The sequence below is a fragment of the Panthera onca genome, chromosome A2 (genome assembly GCF_046562875.1).
Source record: "Panthera onca isolate mPanOnc1 chromosome A2, mPanOnc1 haplotype 2, whole genome shotgun sequence".
NCBI lineage: Eukaryota > Metazoa > Chordata > Mammalia > Carnivora > Felidae > Panthera > Panthera onca.
The window spans coordinates 122,226,775-122,245,160 of NC_138340.1; the positions used below are offsets into that span (position 1 = coordinate 122,226,775).

The window sequence follows — 18,386 nt, forward strand, 5'->3', positions numbered from 1 at the left end:
CAGGGACTCGTGAGGACCTGGAAGGGAGAAGTTTGAAAAGGGCTTTCTCCCTCTAGGTATCTTGGGGAAGGAAGGTAGAAAGGAGGGCAGCGAGCCCCAGCGAAGCCCAACCCTGAGCTGTGGAAGGCCGGTGACAGAGGGGGAGGGGAGGTCATCGCCTCCACACATTCGCTCGCTCCGGGGTCTCCAGCCGCAGCTCTTGCTGGTGTCTGTCGCGAGGCCCGGCAAACCCGGCGGGCGGGGTCCCGCTCTCCAGCACAACCCCGGCCTAACCCCTCCCCCGGTCGCCCATTGGTCTGCACGCCCCTCCCCAAGCCTGCGAAGTGCGCGGCGGAGGCGGTGGTCGGTCGCCTCCCTTCGGCCCCGGGCCTGGCTTCGCGGCGGAGGCGGCGCCTCTCCGCAGGCACAGCCGGCTGGGCGGCGCGCGGCGCTAGCCGAGCGGGTGCAGACGGGGGGCGCCGCGCTCCGGTCCCGGGCGGTGACTGACGGCGGCGGCGGCGGCGGCTCTAGGCGAGCGCGGTCCCCGCGTGCGCGTACGCACACGCCGCCGCGCAGGGACCACGGACACCCGCCGCCGGCTGACACACGGACGCGGAGACCTGGGCTCGGCGCGCGCTTCTCGGCGCACACGCTCCCCATTCCCAGGCGGCGCGGGGCGCGGACTCGCCGCTGTGCGCCTTCCCCGTGGAGTCTGCCCCGGGCCGGCCCGCCGCCCGCAGCCCCGCAGCGAGGCCAGGCTGTGAGCAGGTAAGGGCCGCCCAGGCGCCCCTGCCCCTCCACAGCGCGCCCGCCCTCTCCTGATCGGGAACCTTTGCCCCCCGGGGACCGCGGACTCCTTCTTCCAGCTCCGTGATTCCCCCCCAAGCCGCGTCCTCCACCGACGGAGAGCGGGCCAGGGCCAACGCCGGCCAGCCTCCCGATTCCAAAACGAAGCCCCCTCCTACTGCTGCTCCTTTCGTGCGCGACAATCTGACAGCCTCTCCCCACTCCCCCTCCCCCCAATATCTGGGATAGTACTCGGGGCGAGCGATCCCTGCATCCCCCAGGGGGCCACCTCCCTCCCCTCCCCGTGCCAGAGGGAGGACCAGGGGCTGGGAAGGCACTGCGGCCGGAGGGACCCAGAGGGGACCTGTCTCCCTACTTCCAAGGCAGACGGACGCGCCTACGCGGATCGGGAAGGTGACGCTGGAGGGTCTCTGGGAGCTGGCTACCGCAGTCCTCACGGGGCTTTAGGGGTGGGCTGGCGATGTGCTGAATGCGTGGGGGACAGGGCCCGCCTAGAATGTCCCCCTATAGTGACACATTTGGGATTGCTCATAAGAGCATCCTCTCTCGGTTTCCCGCGGCGCAGAGGGGTTGGGGTCTTGATGCTTGGGCTTCATTGGTCTCGCAGAAAACGTCCTAAGGGGGATGTTGGGAGAAAAGCACCGGCCTTCCCGGGCTGCCGTGGGCCAGTCCAAGACCCCTGCCGACTGCCTTAAAGGCACAGGCTCCCGCTGCAGCTGCAGGAGGTGGGGGGCCACATCCTGGGCGGGACATTGGCGGTTTGAGGGGGCCAGAACGGGCGGTGGATGAAGCTAGCCACTCTGGAGGGAACCCGGGCCAGAAGCTGATTGCATTTCACACGGAGCTGGGGAGTGGAGCCTCACCACTGGAAGGAGTTCAGGCCCCCCTTCCGGAAACTGCAGGGGGAGGAGAGGGGTGGTGGACCCCTTGGAATTCTCCAGACCATTTCTATACTTTTAGCACAGTTAGTCTCCCTGACTTTACCCAGGCCATACGGTGTCCCACAAAACACCCCCCTCCAAAAAAAAAAAAAAAAAAAAAAGACACAGCATTTAGCTTTTCTAGTGAACAGCCCTGGGGGCGGGGGGCGGATGGTGGCTAGGGAATGGGATGGGGCTACACTAGTCTATGGAGGGCCACTTGCCTTGGGACTGCTGTTGGGTGGAGGCAGACAAGCATCAGGTCAGGCTAGAGGCTTTGGAATGGATGTGAGCTAATGGAGGGGATGAAAAATTGTGAGTTTGGGGGCTGGGCAACAGCAGCACCCAGATTTTTCTCAGGAGGTCCCAGTCTCAGTTTGGTGCTGGCTGCAGGCGGGGTTGGCAGAGCCCCCAGTTCCCAGCTGAATCTGGGGCTCCTGCTCCCCACTGACTGACCTTGGGGAGGGCAATGAGAGGTGCCAGTCTGGACATAAGCTGGAATTGGAACATATGATTAGAGACAGAACACATGGGGGTGGGCCCTTGGTCAAAGCTTCTAACCAATCCATCAACAGGTGTGCGGGCTGACAGAGGATGCAGACCTGGCCCCTTCTTCTCCAGATGGTTCATTGGTGGGTCTGTATCTGGGCCAAGCTACCTCTAGTCTGTTTGTCCCTGTGTGCAATGAGGACAGGAGTCTGTGGGGAGCCTCTCAAGGGACCCTTCCCTACATTCTGAGGACTAATCAGGCTAGAGCGTCCATTAAAGTTCTCTTTTGTGTAAAGTTCAGGCTGTCAGGGGATTGATTGGAGAAATACTTTGGGACACTTTTTTTTTTTTTTTCATGTGACCACCCCTCCCTGCCAGGCTCCTACTTTGGGACGCTCCCTCAATTTGTGTAAAATAAACAAACACATAAAATAGGTATTTACAGATCAGTATATGCAACTAAGAGGCTAAGAAAGATAAGAGCTAAGGCCACAAGGTGGCTTTCTTCCTGGGGATGTGGCCTCAGATTTAATGTCCCAGGTCTCTAGCCTCGCAGGGACGAAGACTTCATTGACCAAGGGCTGGCTGGCCCCGATTAAGTGGAGGACACTTTGTGCTGGCTGCCAGAGGGCAGAACCAAGGTGTGCCAGGCACAGAGCGGGGGCTCAGCTCAGTGCCAGGAAGGCCTCGCTTCCCTGAGAGCCACCCAGCATGGAGCCAACACCTGGGGTGACAGTGGGTTTCCCGTCTGGGGAGGTATGTGAGCAGAGGTCTGATGCCCCAAACAGGGCCGCCTGGGGGCTCTCCACACTGATAGGGCTAGAGGCCCTGGAAACCTTGGCCACTCCTGAACAGAGCAATCTGAGTGCAGAGACCAAACGTGCCTGTCTAGTGGTCCAGCTGCCTGGCAACATACAGGCTTGGAAACTCCTCAGCTGCGACATTTGTACTGAGCCCTGGATGCCGTCAAGAGGCACATGGTGACAGCCACCCCCACAGTGACACACATAGAGGGAGTGACACACTGCCTGGGAGGCATGTAGGTTTCCAAAGACACCTGCCAGAGAGGTGGGGCAGAACATGCAACAGCAGAAAGACATATGGACATTGGGACACACCGTCTCACACAGATCTGGGCACACAGATACCTGGGGACTCAGACACTTGCTCGAGGGAGATCACAAAAACCTTCCTTAATGAAAGTCCAGATGCACGTGGAATGGAGTGGAGAAAAGTGCGTGTGTTGAATGAGACTACATTGAGGGTTGGCAAGCGTTTTATGTGAAGGGCTAGATAGTAAATATTTTAGGCTTCGCTGGCCATACACCCTGTTGTAGCTGCTTAATTCGTCTGTTGTAGCATAAAGGCAACTAGAGATGATGCGTAAACAAAACAAACGGGCATGGCTGTGTTCTGATAAACTCCGTTTACGAATGCTGAAATTTTTGAATTTCCTACAGTTTTTACGTGTCATGAAATATGAGTCTTGTAATTTTTTTCTGACCATTTAAAAAAATGGAAAAACCATTCTTGGCTCACTGGCTGTACAAAAATAGGTGACAGGCTGGCTCTGACCTCCTGGAAGTGTTTGCCAACCTCTTGGCTGTAAGGTTAGAGGAGAAAAGTGGTTTAAAAGATTGAAGAAGGAAAGGCTTAGTCCTGGGAGCCCGAGCTGCCCTAGGTGGCCTTGGATGCTTCCCTCCACTCTGGCTGGAGCTCTGAGTGCCCATCTGCTTAATGGGTGAGTGCCAGGAGAGGCTCCCTGCCTAACCTCAGCACCCCTGCTCCAGACAGGCCTCCACTGTGTCCATGTGATAAATCTCCTATGCTGAGGACACCTGGAGACAACATTCATGAAAATGAAATGACATCATGTCACTTCAGCTCACCAGACAGGTCCTGAACCCCCTTACCCATTCACCCTACGTGTCCAGGTCCATGCCACCTCCACCAGGAGGGAGATGTGAGAGCGCCTGGACATGCCTCATGTTTCCAACGGGACTTGAAACTCACAGGGAGCAGAATGAGACTTGAAATGGCCCAGGCGGGAGGGAGGGTCTCCTTATCGAGGGCCGGTGGTTCTCAGACAAGGGTGAGATCAGCCCAGGCAGATACAACCAGGGTGGTGGTGGGAGGTGGGTGTGACCTTGAGGAGTAGCTGGGTGCTCTCATTTCAGTGCTGTGGTGCCTTACCTGTCCTCAACATTCCCCCCCTGACAAATGGGCACTGCCGAGGCTTGACCGAGAAAAAAAAATAAATCGCTCCTTTGTAGGCTCCTTCAGATTTCCCAGCTTCTGATTTAAGGCTGTGTAGTGACCCAGGTCTTGCCTTTGGTTTCTTCTCCTCCCTCTTGTTCCCTTCTGACATTTCCTGCCTGCCATTTTCCCCTGAAGTGGGCCAGGGAGGCTTTCGTCTCCTGTTTTTCCCGTGTCTCTGGATCCTGCCCAGGCCCCCATCACCTCTACCCTGAATCCAGAAAATGGCCTCAGTGTGGGTTTTTCCCCTTCTGCTCAGCTTGCCAGCTTTCTGGGGAGTATTGCTTCACCAGGAAGCTTCTCACTGCACTCCCCTGCTTACGGTTCTTTTGTGCTCCCACCCTATCCCAGGGACCAAGGCGGCAGGGTCTCCAGCACCTGCAGACTGGCACCAACCTCCCACCCTCTTGCCCACCCCCACCTCCTGACACCTTGCTGAGCCCCTCGGCACCCCCAGGTCCCCTTCCCAAGCCCACTCACCAGGCACTAGTCAGAGTTCTCTGGGTCCCCACCCTGTATGGGGGCACGTGCCGATCAGAGCCGGCCCTCCCTTCCAGGGGCTCATACCCACTCAGGAGGGACTGCTGGTTGACAAGCGTCAGACAGATGGTGAGACGCTCTCAGTCCCTCTGTGCCTGGGAGGGGCTCACTAGACTGTCAACAAACAGGACTCTACTCCTGGCTTCCCTTCCCCTCCCTTTCCAGCCTCTCCCGCCATACCTCCTACCGCCTTCCAGGATGCCCTTCCTGCTGTACACACTCTTTCCCCTTCTTCTATCTTCTGCTTCCTCCTCCCCCTCTCTTCCTGTCTTGCTGTTGTTTGGTGGAGGGGGGCGGGGCTCTCCCTGGCAGAGAACTCCCAGGACCCCCCTCCAGGACAGGAGATGTGCCTGGACTAGTCAGTGTGGAAAGGCTTTGCAACATGACCTTGGGAGAGTCTCCTGGTTTCTTAGGGCCTCAAACCCTCACAAGTGAAATGCGATAACATTACCAAGGTGCACATGTGTTCCAGCCTAGCCCTTCCCTGCCCTGAGCCCAGGTTTCTCACATGTAAAATGAAGGGTGTGGGTGGCACCATGGGGGCCCTTCTAGGGACCTGCGTTCTGTCACCTGTGCACAGGACCCCAGTGGCCAGGTTCTGAAAGGGGAAGGTTTGAATACCCAGAGGAGCATCAGCATTAACGATTTATCCTGCGATTGCCAGGCTGCCCCTTACCCAGGCATTGGGTTCTGTTCTTCATCGGCTCTGCCCCTACCGAGGAGGAAGAGGTTCTAGAGTTTCCCTGTTCCTTCCCAGAAGCAAGTGTAGTTCCCTCCCTTTGAGGGATGAGCTTGGTAGGGGTTGGGGGGGTAATGTTTATCTTTCAGTCTTCCCTCCCTGGTTTCCTGCACTGGGAGGGAGAGAAGGAACCCCTCTCTACCACCTGGGAGGGAGAGAAGGAACTGGGGGGGGGGCAGGTTCATTAATAAAGGGAGTATGTGGCGAGCAAGGCTCTCGTGGATCATCTGTCTTAGGTCAGGCTTGGCACTGCAGGGTGGCAGGGAGGGATGCTGAGTGGCCAGAGGAGTTCAATCCGGGATAGCCCAGATGGCCCCAGCCCCATGAGGGCAGGAGGACCTAGATCTGTGTGGCCTAATGGAAGGTGAGGTGCTGCCCTCCCACTGTGGGAGCATCCGTAAGGCAAAGCTGGCCCAGAAGAACAGGGTGGAAAGGCATCAGGGCTTTCCCCTGAAGGCCCTGGACCAGCCGCTGGAGAGAGGTGAGCACCCCATCCCGGGGGCTGGGCCGTCCTCAGCCGGAGGGCAGCAGAAAGCATCCTGTAGGTGTGGGGCAGGGAGGGATGGCTAGAGGGTCTCTGAGTCCCCTCCCATTCCATGCAGAAAGTTGGGAGCCTGGTGAGTCACCGCTGGCTCCGGTGTGCTGACTGATGACGCTGTCTTCCTGTGTGCTTGGCGCAGTGGCTCACTGGAGGACACGGCTGCTCTTGTCTGTTCCCACTGCCATCAGTCACTGGGCTGATGGGGCCTGAGGAGGGCCTCCCCAGTATGGAAGGGGGAGCGGACTCCCCGCTAGACCAGGTATCTGTCACACACCCATTCTTGTCAGACAGGACTCCAGTAGTCTCTGCTGTGCGAACTTGGGAAGTATCTCCCCCTCTCTGGCCTCAGTCTCCCCATAGGTAACTCAGTAGTAATAATGGAAGGTGGCCTTTAAAGCCCATATCAGGTGTGAAATGCTGTGTCTATAATTCACTCTTCCTAAGCAAGGTGTTTCAGATATAGAAATATGGGCAAGGGGTAGCAGAAGTTCTGATAAGTCCCCAAAGGTGTGAGAGGGATCACTAGTAACATACAGATGAGTTCTGAGCTGATCTTTCTCTTGCCAAAGGCAAAAAATAGCAGGAGTGTAGGGAAGGCATGCACAAGCTATGGGGCCAGGTTGCTTGGGTTCCCTTCCCAGCTCTACCACCTATTTGCTGTGTGACCTTGGAGAAGTTACTTAGCCTCTCTGTGCCTTAGTCATCTCAGCTATAGAATGAGGATAATGCTAGTGACTACCTCAGAGGTTTGAGCAGGTGAAAGGAGTTAATGCAAATGTATCACTTGGAAGAGTGCCTGGCACATACTGAGTGTTTAATAAATGTTAATCATCAGCAAATAAAGGTACAGCAGTCTGGTCATTCCCGTTTGGAATGTCACACAGGGCTATGGGGATAGAGGTGATACCAAGAGGTGCAAAAACTTGGACACAGGTAGTAAGAAATTTAATAATGGTTAACGCAGGTATAGCCCTCACTGGAACCAGGCTATGCTATACACTCTGTAGTTTACTTACATGAATCTGGTGGTATCACAGAGTAATAGCTCTGAGGTAGGTATTATGATTATTTCTATTTTACAGTCAAACTGAGGCACAGCAAAACTGGCTCGCTTGAAGTCCTAAGGCTAAAACCTCTAGCAAAACGGTCCCCAAGTCCACCTCAATAAATGCCAGGGAGCAGAGTTGAATTGTTCTCAGATCAGTTGTAAAAGCCAGTGGCCCCAGCAGAGCCCGGACCCAGGAAAGCGAACCTGGGAATATCAGTGACCAGGTCATCCTGAGTCCGCCATGTGGCTGGGCCAAAAGAGCCCAGTGTCCGTGCTCAGGGAGGGGAGAGTCCAACCCCAGGCCACAGTGGCCAGGCCTGACCTTGTCCTGTGTGAAGGTCACTGGCAGGTTGGAGGAGTGCAGAGGAGGGAGGCAGCCGGGACGAGGGGGAAGAGGAGCAGCTGACAGGGCTGCAGGTGGCAGACCCAAGGGACGCATGTCAGAGGGCAGGGGAACCGTGCATGTGGCCCACAAGAGGAGCGGGTTTGGGGCAGGTGGCCAACAGCTGGAGACTCTGAGCACCGTCCAGCGAGGGTGGTGCAGGTGGGTGTCAGGGTATGGATGGGGGGAGGGCAGGAGTGCCAGGAGGGGCTGAGGAGACCTTCGTCTTGCAAAGGCTGGAGGAGGTGATCCCTGAGGTCTCCAGCTGAGGTGAGGGAATGGGAAGATCAAGGCCTGGGAGCTCCCACCCTCTCTCTCACTGGTGAGTCCAGTTGGGCAGGGGGCGGACTGTAGTGGGTCGGAGGGGGAGGGAGAGTGAATAAGAGAGCGGATCTTAGGAGTTCTCGTCACAAGAAAAATAAATGTTGTAACTGTGTGGTGATGATGATAACTAGACTTATTGTGGTGATCATTTCATAATACGTGCAAATCTCGAATTGTTACGTTGTGCACCTGGAATTACTATAACGTTATATGCCAGTTATGTATCTCAATAAAAAAAAGAGGGCAACAGTGGGAATCGGGAAGACTGGTCGAGTCCCAGATGAGGCCTTATGTTTGAGAAGACCCCAGCCCCTCCACCCTGCGTCACTGGGCTGCTTCACATCATCGCCTAAGCAGCCTGGTGACAAAGCAGAGCTGGGGGATGGTTGGGCTGGGGCCTCTGCTCCAGCTTGTTTTTAATTCAGCGCAGCTGTGGCCGAGGAAGGAGCTGGCCTGCGGAGAGCAGGCGTGAGCATCCTGCAAGTCTGGCGTCCCCGGGCGAGCGCGTGAGCGTGCGCATGTTTGTGCGTGTGTGCCCGTGCCTGAATCCAGACATTTCTGACTGCCTCTGTACATCCGGATGCCTTTGCAGAATCAGTGTGTGTATTGGGGCACAGATCAAGAATCTGATAAACACGCGTGAATCTCTGCGATGCTGTGTGGTCGCGTCTGTGCGTACCTTTGTTCTGCATTCTGAATGTGCCTCTGCATTTCTGTGAAGGAGTGTGTGAATGCGCGTGGAGTTGTCTGGCAGTCCCTGAAGGAGCTTCCACCTTTGTGTATTCCACACGTGGCGGTGTACTGATGCCTCCAGTGGGTACCCTGGGGATAAACATCTCTCTTTGTCTCTGTGGGGTTGACAGGTGTTTATGCTCTTCTCCGTGAACCTGTGTCTGTGTGTGTGTGTGTGTGTGTGTGTGTGTGTATGAGAGAGAGAGGGAGAGAGAGAGCAGAGATAATCAGAAATCAGCCTGCTCTCAAACATGAACTCATTCTCTGCTTGCCTGCTACCACCCACTTGCCCCTAGAGCAAGCAGAGCCGTGAAAGCTGCCTGCTCTTCCGGACCAGCTCTCTTCGTTCTAATAAAGGTCAAAACAGGGCCTTTAAAATCCTACTCTACGTGAGAGTTACCTGGACAGCTGTAAACAACATTGATGTCCGAGCCCCGGCCCCGGAGAGACTGACTCAGCTGGGCCGGGGGTATTTTTTTTTTTTTTAAGTTTGTTTATTTATTTTGAAGGAGACAGAGACAGCAGGGGCAGGGGAGGGGCAGAGAGAGAGGGAGAGGACCCCAAGCAGGCTCTGCACTGCCAGCACAGAGCCTGACGCAGGGCTCGATCCCATGAACTGTGAGATCATGACCTGAGCCAAAACCAAAACTCAGATGCTCAACCAACTGAGCCACCTAGGCGCCCCAGGCCAGGGGTAGTTTTAAATGCTCCTCAGTGGTTCTGTGGGCATCCCAGTTGAGTGTGAGCATACCTGCGGACCAGGGTCGGGGATCGGGGAGCAGGAAGCAAGTGTCCGCCTGTGGGAGCCCCATCCTGAAGGAAGCTGGTGGTGCCTTTGCCGTCTCAGGGTGTCACTGACAGCAGGGAGCTCTCTGCTTTCACTTCTGAGTGCTCTTGCCCGCTGTCTTCCTCCAGGAACGTCGCTCTGTGCCCCAGGGCAGAGGCCTCCCCCAAGAGGGCTGAAGCAGCAGCTAGCTCATGTTTGTGGTGGCGCCTTGCTGGGAGTATAGGAGAGGTGGCCCCTGAGGAAGGAGCACTACATCCACTTGGCGACACGGGCTGTATATTCACTTCCCTTCTCTGGCTCTTGTGTGGGCCCTGCTGGCCACGAGGGAGCTGAGGTGAGGAGTCACCTTCCTCTTGGCTAAGAAAGTTGAGACCCACAGAAGCACGTGGTCTAGATGATGGCTGGCTGCTGGAGGCTGAGGCTGCTGGCCCCCCCGCCAGAAGGGCTGATGCAGGTGCTGGGGCTACCTGGCATTGCCCGGGGTGGAGGCCCACCTGCCTTCACATCTCACCAGCCTTCCAGCCTGTCTGACACTGTCGTCGGTGCAGAAGAGGCAGCTCAGATCTCAGAGGCTTTCTGCCTTAGGGTGGCTTCTCTGAGCCCTCCGCTGGCCGAGAGAGGGACAGCCTGCAGCATGTGCTGAGGGGCAGGGGGCCAGACATCCCTCTGTTCCAGCCAGGCGGGCAGGAGTGTTGGCTCCTGTTTCAGCAGACAGGGCTGTAGGCTCCCACGGATGGTGCAGGTGCTTGAGCCCTCTGGGGACCACCAGTGCCAGGTCATTGCCAGAAGCAGCCCGTGATCACCAGAGGTGTGGAGGGCCCTGGGAGTGGGTGCAGAAATTAAAGCCTGCGAGTCCAGCACAGCTGGTGCCCCGGGACGCCTGGGGATGATAGGATCAGCGCTTCCCCAGCCTGCCCAGTCCTTCCTGGCCCGCGAGGGAGAGCCTGCGCCAGCACCTTCAGGGCCCCCGGGGCCTCTCAGAGCATATCTTGGGGATACCCAAGGCCTCCCTCAACATCTCTGAGTGGGCCCTGAGTAGGTCGAGCAAGAGGCGGGCAAGACAGGGCCGCCTTTTGTTGCACATTCCTGTGGCTCATTTTCTTTCTCCTTTTTGGGTACTTGCTTGTCACCAGATTGCGCTTGGAGAGGCCAGCAGAGAAGGAGGATGTGTGGGTGCGCAGAGGGCCAGGGGCACAAAGGAACCGGGGTAACGGCAGCTCTGCCCACTGTGGGGGGGGGTGTATGCAGTGACTAAGGACGCAGCCCCCACGGGTCTCTGAACCAGGCACCTATGGGTTAGTGGTGGCCCTGACACAGGCCTATGGAATTGTTTTATTAATAATTTAATAGTAATAAAAATAACAATGTTTAAATTACTGTGTAGTATTCCATTGCATGGCTATTGGGACCTATTAACAGTGCCTGCTTGATGAATGCTTTGTTGCTTCGTTTTTTGCTGTTGATGCTATTTTAAGCCATGCTGCAGAGAATACTGTTGCATGTGCTTTTTTTTGGGCAAGTGTAAATATTTCTCAACAGATACCCAGATGCGGAATTGCAAGGTTGAAAGGAATATGCGTTTATGATTGATTTGAGAAACAGACCAGGCTCTTCCCCTGGGAATGTTCCAGGGCTCCCATGCCCTCCGTACTCGACTCCCTGTACCCTGTCTGGTGCCCACCAGCAGCCCCAGTCCTCTAGAGCCTCCCCCCTTGGAGCATGCTTTTCAGCACTCACTTGGTTTTGTATGTCGCGGTGGCAGAGGCTTTATCCTGGAGGTCAGGTGGGCTGAGGCAGGGTGAAAGGAGGTTCTGTTTGCTAGCGGGCCAGGCTCGGCAGCTGGAACACAGTGACCCTCTGTGGCGAGAGGTTCTTTCTCACGTAGCAGTCCGGCGCTAGGTAGGCCTTCCAGGCTTGTAGGATCCAGCACTGGGAAAGGGCGAAGGTGCAGAAGTGGAGAGCTCGTGCTGCATTATGGACAGGTGGTACAGAGGTGACACGTGGCCCTGACAGCTGTATTCCGTAGGTGGGAGCTTGACCGCATGCCTGCACCTGAGAGCAAGAGGGACCAAGAAATGTCCCTGCTGGGTGGGCACACATGTGCCAGATAAAACTCTGTCTCAGTGGAGGGAGATAGGGGGAGACAGTCGTCCCCTGCAGAGGGGAAAGCCATCCAGACCATTCTGGTAGTCTGATGGGGGCCTGAGCCGGTGTGTTCCCACTGCGTCCCCAGAGCCTAGCACTGAGTAGGAGCCCAGCAGGTGTTTGTTTGATAGAAGAATAAAGAATGCATGGACAAAGGCGGGGGGTGGGTTACCCTTGGAGACTGAGAGCCTTGCTACAGGTAAGGGGGGGGGGTGTCAAGAGGAAGGGCTGTCCCTGCCCCTCCTCTGCCACTGGACCCACGGGACTCATGCCTTCCTTTCTCTCTAGCCTGTAGACACCTTGGGGCTGCCCAGCGCTGCTCTGAGTGGGAGGCGAGCAGTGCTGGCCTGAGCCTCCTTCCGGATTGAGAAGCGTCATGGCCAGCATCTTGCAGGCCTCTCTGGCTGCCTTCCTCCTGCTGCCTGTGGTAAGAACCCAGGACCCTCCCCTCTGTGATCATTTGGAGCCCCAGGCTCATCTGAACCCTCATCCCAGGGAAGAAGCTGCGTCTTTTGTATGCCCTTAGCCAAGCTCAGTTCACCTGGCTGGTGTCTCTGCCTGAACCCCCACTGGGCCATTCAGTGCCTTTGTGTGAATTACAAAGGGTGCCCCTTCCTCAAGACCCTGTACTCATTTGGCCAGAAATTGTGACACAATTTATAAATCTATTATGTTGGTGACATGTGTGGCAACCTTTAAGGTTGTGCAGTATACAACCTGCTTGACTGTATTCAGGGGCCCTAGTCACAGCGGCAGAAAGTATTTTGATCCCAGTCCCCAGCCCATGAGTCTCTGCTAGGTTAGAGCTCAGAAGCCTGCTCTTTGCTCATGCCTCTTCCTGAACACGGGAAGGGTCAGGCAGGAGGGTTCCTAGGCATTGGCTTCTGCCTCTCAACCTGGGAATTTAGACCAGCAGTGGATGCGCTGTTTTCGGAGCCCTGGATGCCAGTCCTGCCTCTTTCCTGCCTTACTGCGTGACCACGGAGAAGCTTGCCTCTCTCCCCGGAAGCCTGCACATCTGTGAATAATCAAGACTAGACTGGATCCCTCAACATGTCTTGTGCCTGCCTCCGTATTTGCAGACATCCCTTTGAAGAACCATCCCTGCCCCAGAGTTTTAAGTTAAAGTGATAGCATTAGAACACAGCTGTCATGATAGTAATGCATGGGCTTTGAAGTTACTTGGTCCTATGCTTAAATGTAGTACCTGCCGCTAGCTGGCTGTGTGACCTTGGGCAGGAACTTTTTAATATTCTGAGTCTTGGTTTCTGCTTTTGTAAAATGTGGGCAGGACTAAATGAGAGCAGCTAGTAGGTCCCGCTGAATGCAACCACTGCTCCCTTGCCTGCCGCCCCTGGGAGTGCACTTCCTTTCTGAGTCCCCAGAGGAGAGAGAGGATGAGCTTTCTAAGCCCCTTCTGTGTCCCACCCCCTACTTGCTTCCCTAAGGCACACCAATAGCCTCGTGGTCTCTGGAGCCAGACTGCTCTAGGTTCAGAGCCTTGCTGTATGGTGTACTAAGCTGTGTGACTTCGAAAAAGTTACTTAATGTCTCTGGGCTTAGATTCACATCTGTCAAATGGAGAATGATGAAAATAGTACCTACTCTGTAGTGTTCTTGAGGTGTACGTGCATATGACAGAATAACGCATGTGCGTAATACAGTGTTATATGTGTGTTTGCTAATATTATTATAACACATGGAAACTGAGACCCAGGGTGGGGTGGAGTCCACCGAAGGCCACACATTGAATTGGTGAAGAAGAGCCTCAGGGAATCTGTGGTAAAGTGGAGTCTGGGGCCCCTGCTGGCCTGGAAATCTTTCTGGCACTATTCCTGCTTCTGCTCCCCATCCCTCACACACTGCCCCTGGGGCTTAGGTAAAAGGGCTTGTACATGAACCTCCCGGCTCGCTCCTACCGTCCATCCCATGTGTCCCTCGCAGGTCACTGCCATGCACTCTGACTGCATCTTCAAGAAGGAGCAAGCCATGTGCCTGGAGAAGATCCAGAGGGTGAATGACCTGATGGGCTTGAATGACTCCTTCCCAGGTGAGTAGGGTGGTGAGGAAGGCCTGGCGTCCCCAGTGTATCCAGCCCAACCTTTGGAAACTGGCGTCCCAGCCTCTGGCCATTTTGTAGAGAATTGTGGAAGGTTCAGGTACCTGGGTCCTTCTGAAAACCCTTCGGGGCGAGGTGTCCTGGATCTGCTCTGGGCAGGACCCTCAGGTTTCCCTCCTTGGAGACAGCCTGCCCTGGATGTCTCATTCTGGAGGAGGCTGTTCTGGGTGGCTGGCTGTGGCCACTTCTTTCCCATGGGGGCTGGTGTCTGAGCTGGGAAGCTGCCGTTAGAGAGCTCATTAGCAAGCAGCCCGGGCCTGGTGGCAGCAGGGACACAGCTGTTGCCAGTGGCCGAGCCAGAGAGCACCTGGGCAGCCCAGGGCAGGCAATGTGGGGTCATTTCCCTCTTCCTCTGCTCACTCCATCAGAAGCCAGAGAACAAGGCTGTAGGAGGAACCCCACTCCTGGCTGCAGTCCTTCTCCTGGGGCTGCCGTTAGCATTGTGGCGGGGCGGGGGTGGGGGGGGGGTGGGTACTGCTTTCTGGTGCTGGATGGGGCTGTGCGCTGCGGGACGCTTAGCAGCCAGAGCTCTCTCCGTTAGATGCCAGTGACAACCCAAAATCCCTTGCACCTTTTCCAAGTGTCCTGAGGGCGTGGCATGACCCCTGGCTGAGAACCAGGGGTCTGTGTAACCCTCCCTTCCCGACTCCCCATTGCAGATGGCACACTGAGGCCCATGGGGCCGAGGCACCCTCAGCTTCCTGAGTCCCAGTGGGGCCAGGAAGAGGGTCTGTGTGGGAGCTTGGGGATTTGGGGGTGGGGGCATCCCTGGAGGTCTTGCCGGCCTCACTTGCACCTCAGTTGCTGGAGGCTGGGCTCTCTGCCCAGGCTAGAGGGCTCCACTTTTCCCTCTGGATCCTCCCCATTTATGAGGAGCTCTTCTGAGCACCATCTGTTTAAATACTTGATTAATCGGCAGCCCAGTTAAATGTAACGGTCCCTCTGGGCTGAGCTCCCTGTACAGTCAGTGAACATTAACTGGTAATGAAGCTGCTCCCGGCCATGCTGGCCTTTCCCTCCGGGCCGGGCTCTGGCTGAGCCCTAACCAAGGCCGAAAGTGGATTCTAGGCCCCGCCATCCAGGGAGGCTGAAGCAGGGGTCCCAAATGGGCACGACAGTTGCAGGAAACCAAATGAATATCTGGTCCAAGCCCTTAGTCCAGGAGATGGGAGGTGGGGAGCCCTGGGGGCAGGGACTCTTTAGACCACACAGGGGTGGGAGTGGGTATCAGGCTGAGGTGCCCTGCTTCCCAGCCCAGGGCAGGTCTCAGATACACTTGGGGTTGAACAATGAGAAGCATCCAGGAGGGAAGAGTAGAGGTGGAGGGTGGGGTGCAGGTTAATTGTACAGCAATTTGTGGAGCCCTGGGTTAGGAAAGGACATGAAGGCCTGCCCACAGGGGTGTTCTTGAAGAAGAAGCATGAGTGAGACAGATGTAGCGATGGACTCCCTCCCCAGGGGGAGTGGGGGGAGGGGGTCTCGCTGTCCCCCACACAGTGCTGCTCAGAAGAGGGGGAAAGGAGTTCTCTGTGGGGAAGATAGGGAAGGATTTATGGAAAAGGGGGTATTTAAACCAGATTCTTGGTTCTCAAACCTTGCTGCACATCAGAATCACCAGGAGCTTTTAGAAAAATGTACCCAAGCCACAATCCAAACCAATTAAATCAGAACCACAGCTCATTATAGTCATGATTTTTAAAGGCTCCTCAGGTGATTCCTGAGGTTGAAACCCGTAAGCTAGGCTTAGGGAGGAGCAGACACGTGATGGCAGGTGAAAGCCCAGGGATGGATGAGTGGCAAGAACATTCTAGGCTGAGGGGACCCCAGCAGCAAGAGGAGGGGGAGGGGAATTGGTAACTTCCTGTATCTGGAACCCTGAATTGGAGGGGTGGGCTACAGAGAGGGGGTGGCTGGGGGTGGGCTACAGAGAGGGTCTGGCTGAGAGTCCTAGGGGCCCTGTGAGTCAGGACCCACCACAGGTCACCCTCAAAACTGGACTTGGGTGAGGGACCCCAGGTCTGTGGAAGAAATTCACTCATCCACCCACACACTCATTCATTGACTCATTCATTCATTCCTTCACTTGCTCATTCATTTGTTCATTCATTCATTCATTCATTCACTCATTCATTCACTCACCCATTCTCTTATTCAGGCAGTTACTCATTTGCTCACTTATTTGCTTACTCATTCATTCACTTATTTGTTCACTCATTCATTCACTCACTCATTCACTCACTCGTTCACTCTCAGTCACTCTCGTTTATTTCGTTCACCCACTCATTCACTCACTCATTCTTTCAACTCACATGATAAGCTGAAACCTTATTAAGCAAAGTCAAAAGGCAGCCAACAGGTGGAAAAGAAAAGGAGGCTGAGGGCCCAGCCGGACCACCACCTCTGTGGCCCTTTCTTTCTCTGTGGCTTAGAACATTCTCTATTAAAATGTGGGGGTGGGATGGATCATGTTAATAGTCAATATTTACAAAGACTTACCATGTGTTGGTCACTGTGGTAGTGCTTTTCTTCTCCCTCTGCAGCAACGTAGGAGGTAGGGCCTATTATTACCCCTATTTTATAGATGAGAAAACTGAGGCACAAGAAGGTTTTATACCTTGCTTAGAGACAGTTCAATAAGATGCAGAAGTGAAACTTGTATCCAGGCATTCTGTGCCCTCAACCACTGGGATACACTGCCTCGGAAGAAGGATAGGATACCCTGAGGCCTTAGTCCCCATCACCAGCCAAGTGACCTTGTGAAGGGCACTTAACACCTTCATTTTTCGGTCTGCAAAATGGAGGGGAAAATAATATCTATCAAATAAGATTATTGCACTTAGTGCCAATCGTGGAGAGTGCTAAGGGTGACATGTGACATTTGCTGAGTACTCGGCAGAGATGTTATAGTTACTTAGAGTTGTCATCTTACAGTGTGGACTGCCTCTAGGGTGTCCCTCCCATCTTCTGCTAGATCTGAGTTCTGGGGAAGTGTGGAAGTCTCTGCAGGAAGCAGGGCAGTACATTTTGGAACAATCTGGAAAGGTTTTCTGGAAGACCAGAGGAGGGGCTGGGAACCAGATCCAGGCTGCAGAAGGCCGATGGAGAAGCATGGGAAGGGGAGAGAGACCTCCAGGAGGGGGATGACCCGATAAAGGTAGGAAGGGAACAGTGAGTAGGGTGGGTGGGGACCGTAACAGCTGGCACTTAAATACCAGGGGCAGCTTCTGAATCTTCCCACGCACATCGTTGCATGGTGTGGCTCACGTAACCTCAGCCACCCATGGGCTGGGCAGAGTTTTCCCTCCCATTTTACAGCTGAGGCTCCGCAGACTCACAGAAGTGAGCTTGTTAGCCTGTTACCTGGTAAGTCCCGCAGCCAGGGAAGGAGGGGCCGGCGTGTGCCTTTGGTAGTTCTGGAGTCCTTGCTGTTAACCTCTACATTGTTGTGTGGCTCGGAAGAGGTGCGGAACCACACCCTCTTGCCTTGTGCAGTGAAATATCACTTGGCAAGAGGAAGTTGCAATGAGGCTGGAGAGAGAGGTAGGTAGGTGAGGAGGGCTTTCAACGTGCCCCCAGAGGCCTGTACTTCACTTGGCTACAAAAAGGCTAAAGGGCATTTGTGTTTCTAGGGGCCAGGATAGCATGAGGCCTCAGCTTCCAGTGACCCGCTTGGCCGGGTTGCCCAGGCCCCAGCGCCAGGGCCGTGGAAGGAGAGACCCAGGAGTGTCCAGCCCGGTTCACTGCAGGCCCGTGGTCAGCAGAGTTTTCCCCTACAAGCTGAGGATGGAAGAACCCCTCCTCAGGGGGCTTCAGAGCATGTGGCCTCTGGGCATCTTTCTAGTGTCGAAGTTCTGGGAGAGCACCGGTCTTGCTGTCAGCAGACAGGGGAGAGTTTGCTGGCCCCTTCATTTCCCCCGTGTGTTCCATTTGAGCCTCAGGTCCTTGCGGCATCCTTGTTGCTGTGCAGCCGAGCCAGGCTGCTGGACCTTCCGATTCAGCCTGCTTGTGAAATACAGGCAGCAGTTCGTCTCTGTGCTGTGTGCAGTGCGTTAGAAACCCCGGGGGGGCACTTAAAGATGCTGATATCCAGGCCCTTCCCGGGCCCATGTGATCAGCATTTGGGGGCAGGGAGGGGGAGGGAGGTTATTAAAAGTATGTGTTAAAAGCCTTCAGATGATTCTACAGGATATCCGAGTTTGAGAACCATTGGTGTGGGCAGGGGATAGCATCCACGGGGTGCCCACGTCGTCTTGGATGAGGGAACAGGTCCCAGAGCACAAGCAAGCCAGGCTGGGAGCTCATTCTTAGCCAAGAGTCAGATGTAACGGAGAATTGGCAGTTGGCATGGGGTTGCCAGTCCGTGCTTGGGTGAACTGAGAGAGGCCAGCCCTCTCGCTGCACCCCTTCTTTGCCCCTCCCCTGCCCCTTCTGTCCCTAAGCGCACGATGCACTTGCAAATGGAAAAAGATCTGTCGGCTTGTTCCAGTAACTGTGAGTTGTGAACTCACAGTAATGCACTGACCTGTTTTAGAAATATATTTATATGTATTTCGTATGTTTCCCCATCATCTTTTAAAT

The 18,386-nt window shown here is 55.4% G+C and overlaps 1 protein-coding gene across 5 annotated transcripts in view; it reads left to right on the top strand.

Moving 5' to 3' along the window:
- The first annotated feature begins 328 nt into the window (after nt 1-328).
- Nucleotides 329-18,386, top strand: part of ADCYAP1R1 (ADCYAP receptor type I) — a 59,104-nt gene continuing 41,046 nt past the window's right edge. For 2 of the 5 annotated variants that reach the window (XM_060632840.3, XM_060632842.3), the window contains exons 1-3: nt 331-747; nt 11,978-12,116; nt 13,634-13,739. In XM_060632840.3, coding sequence (XP_060488823.1) covers nt 12,066-12,116; nt 13,634-13,739 — 157 coding nt within the window. In that variant the 5' untranslated portion in view covers nt 331-747; nt 11,978-12,065. Of the gene's footprint in view, nt 748-11,977; nt 12,117-13,633; nt 13,740-18,386 lie in introns of all 5 variants that reach the window. The other 3 variants (XM_060632838.3, XM_060632841.3, XM_060632843.3) reach the window with 3 other exon arrangements.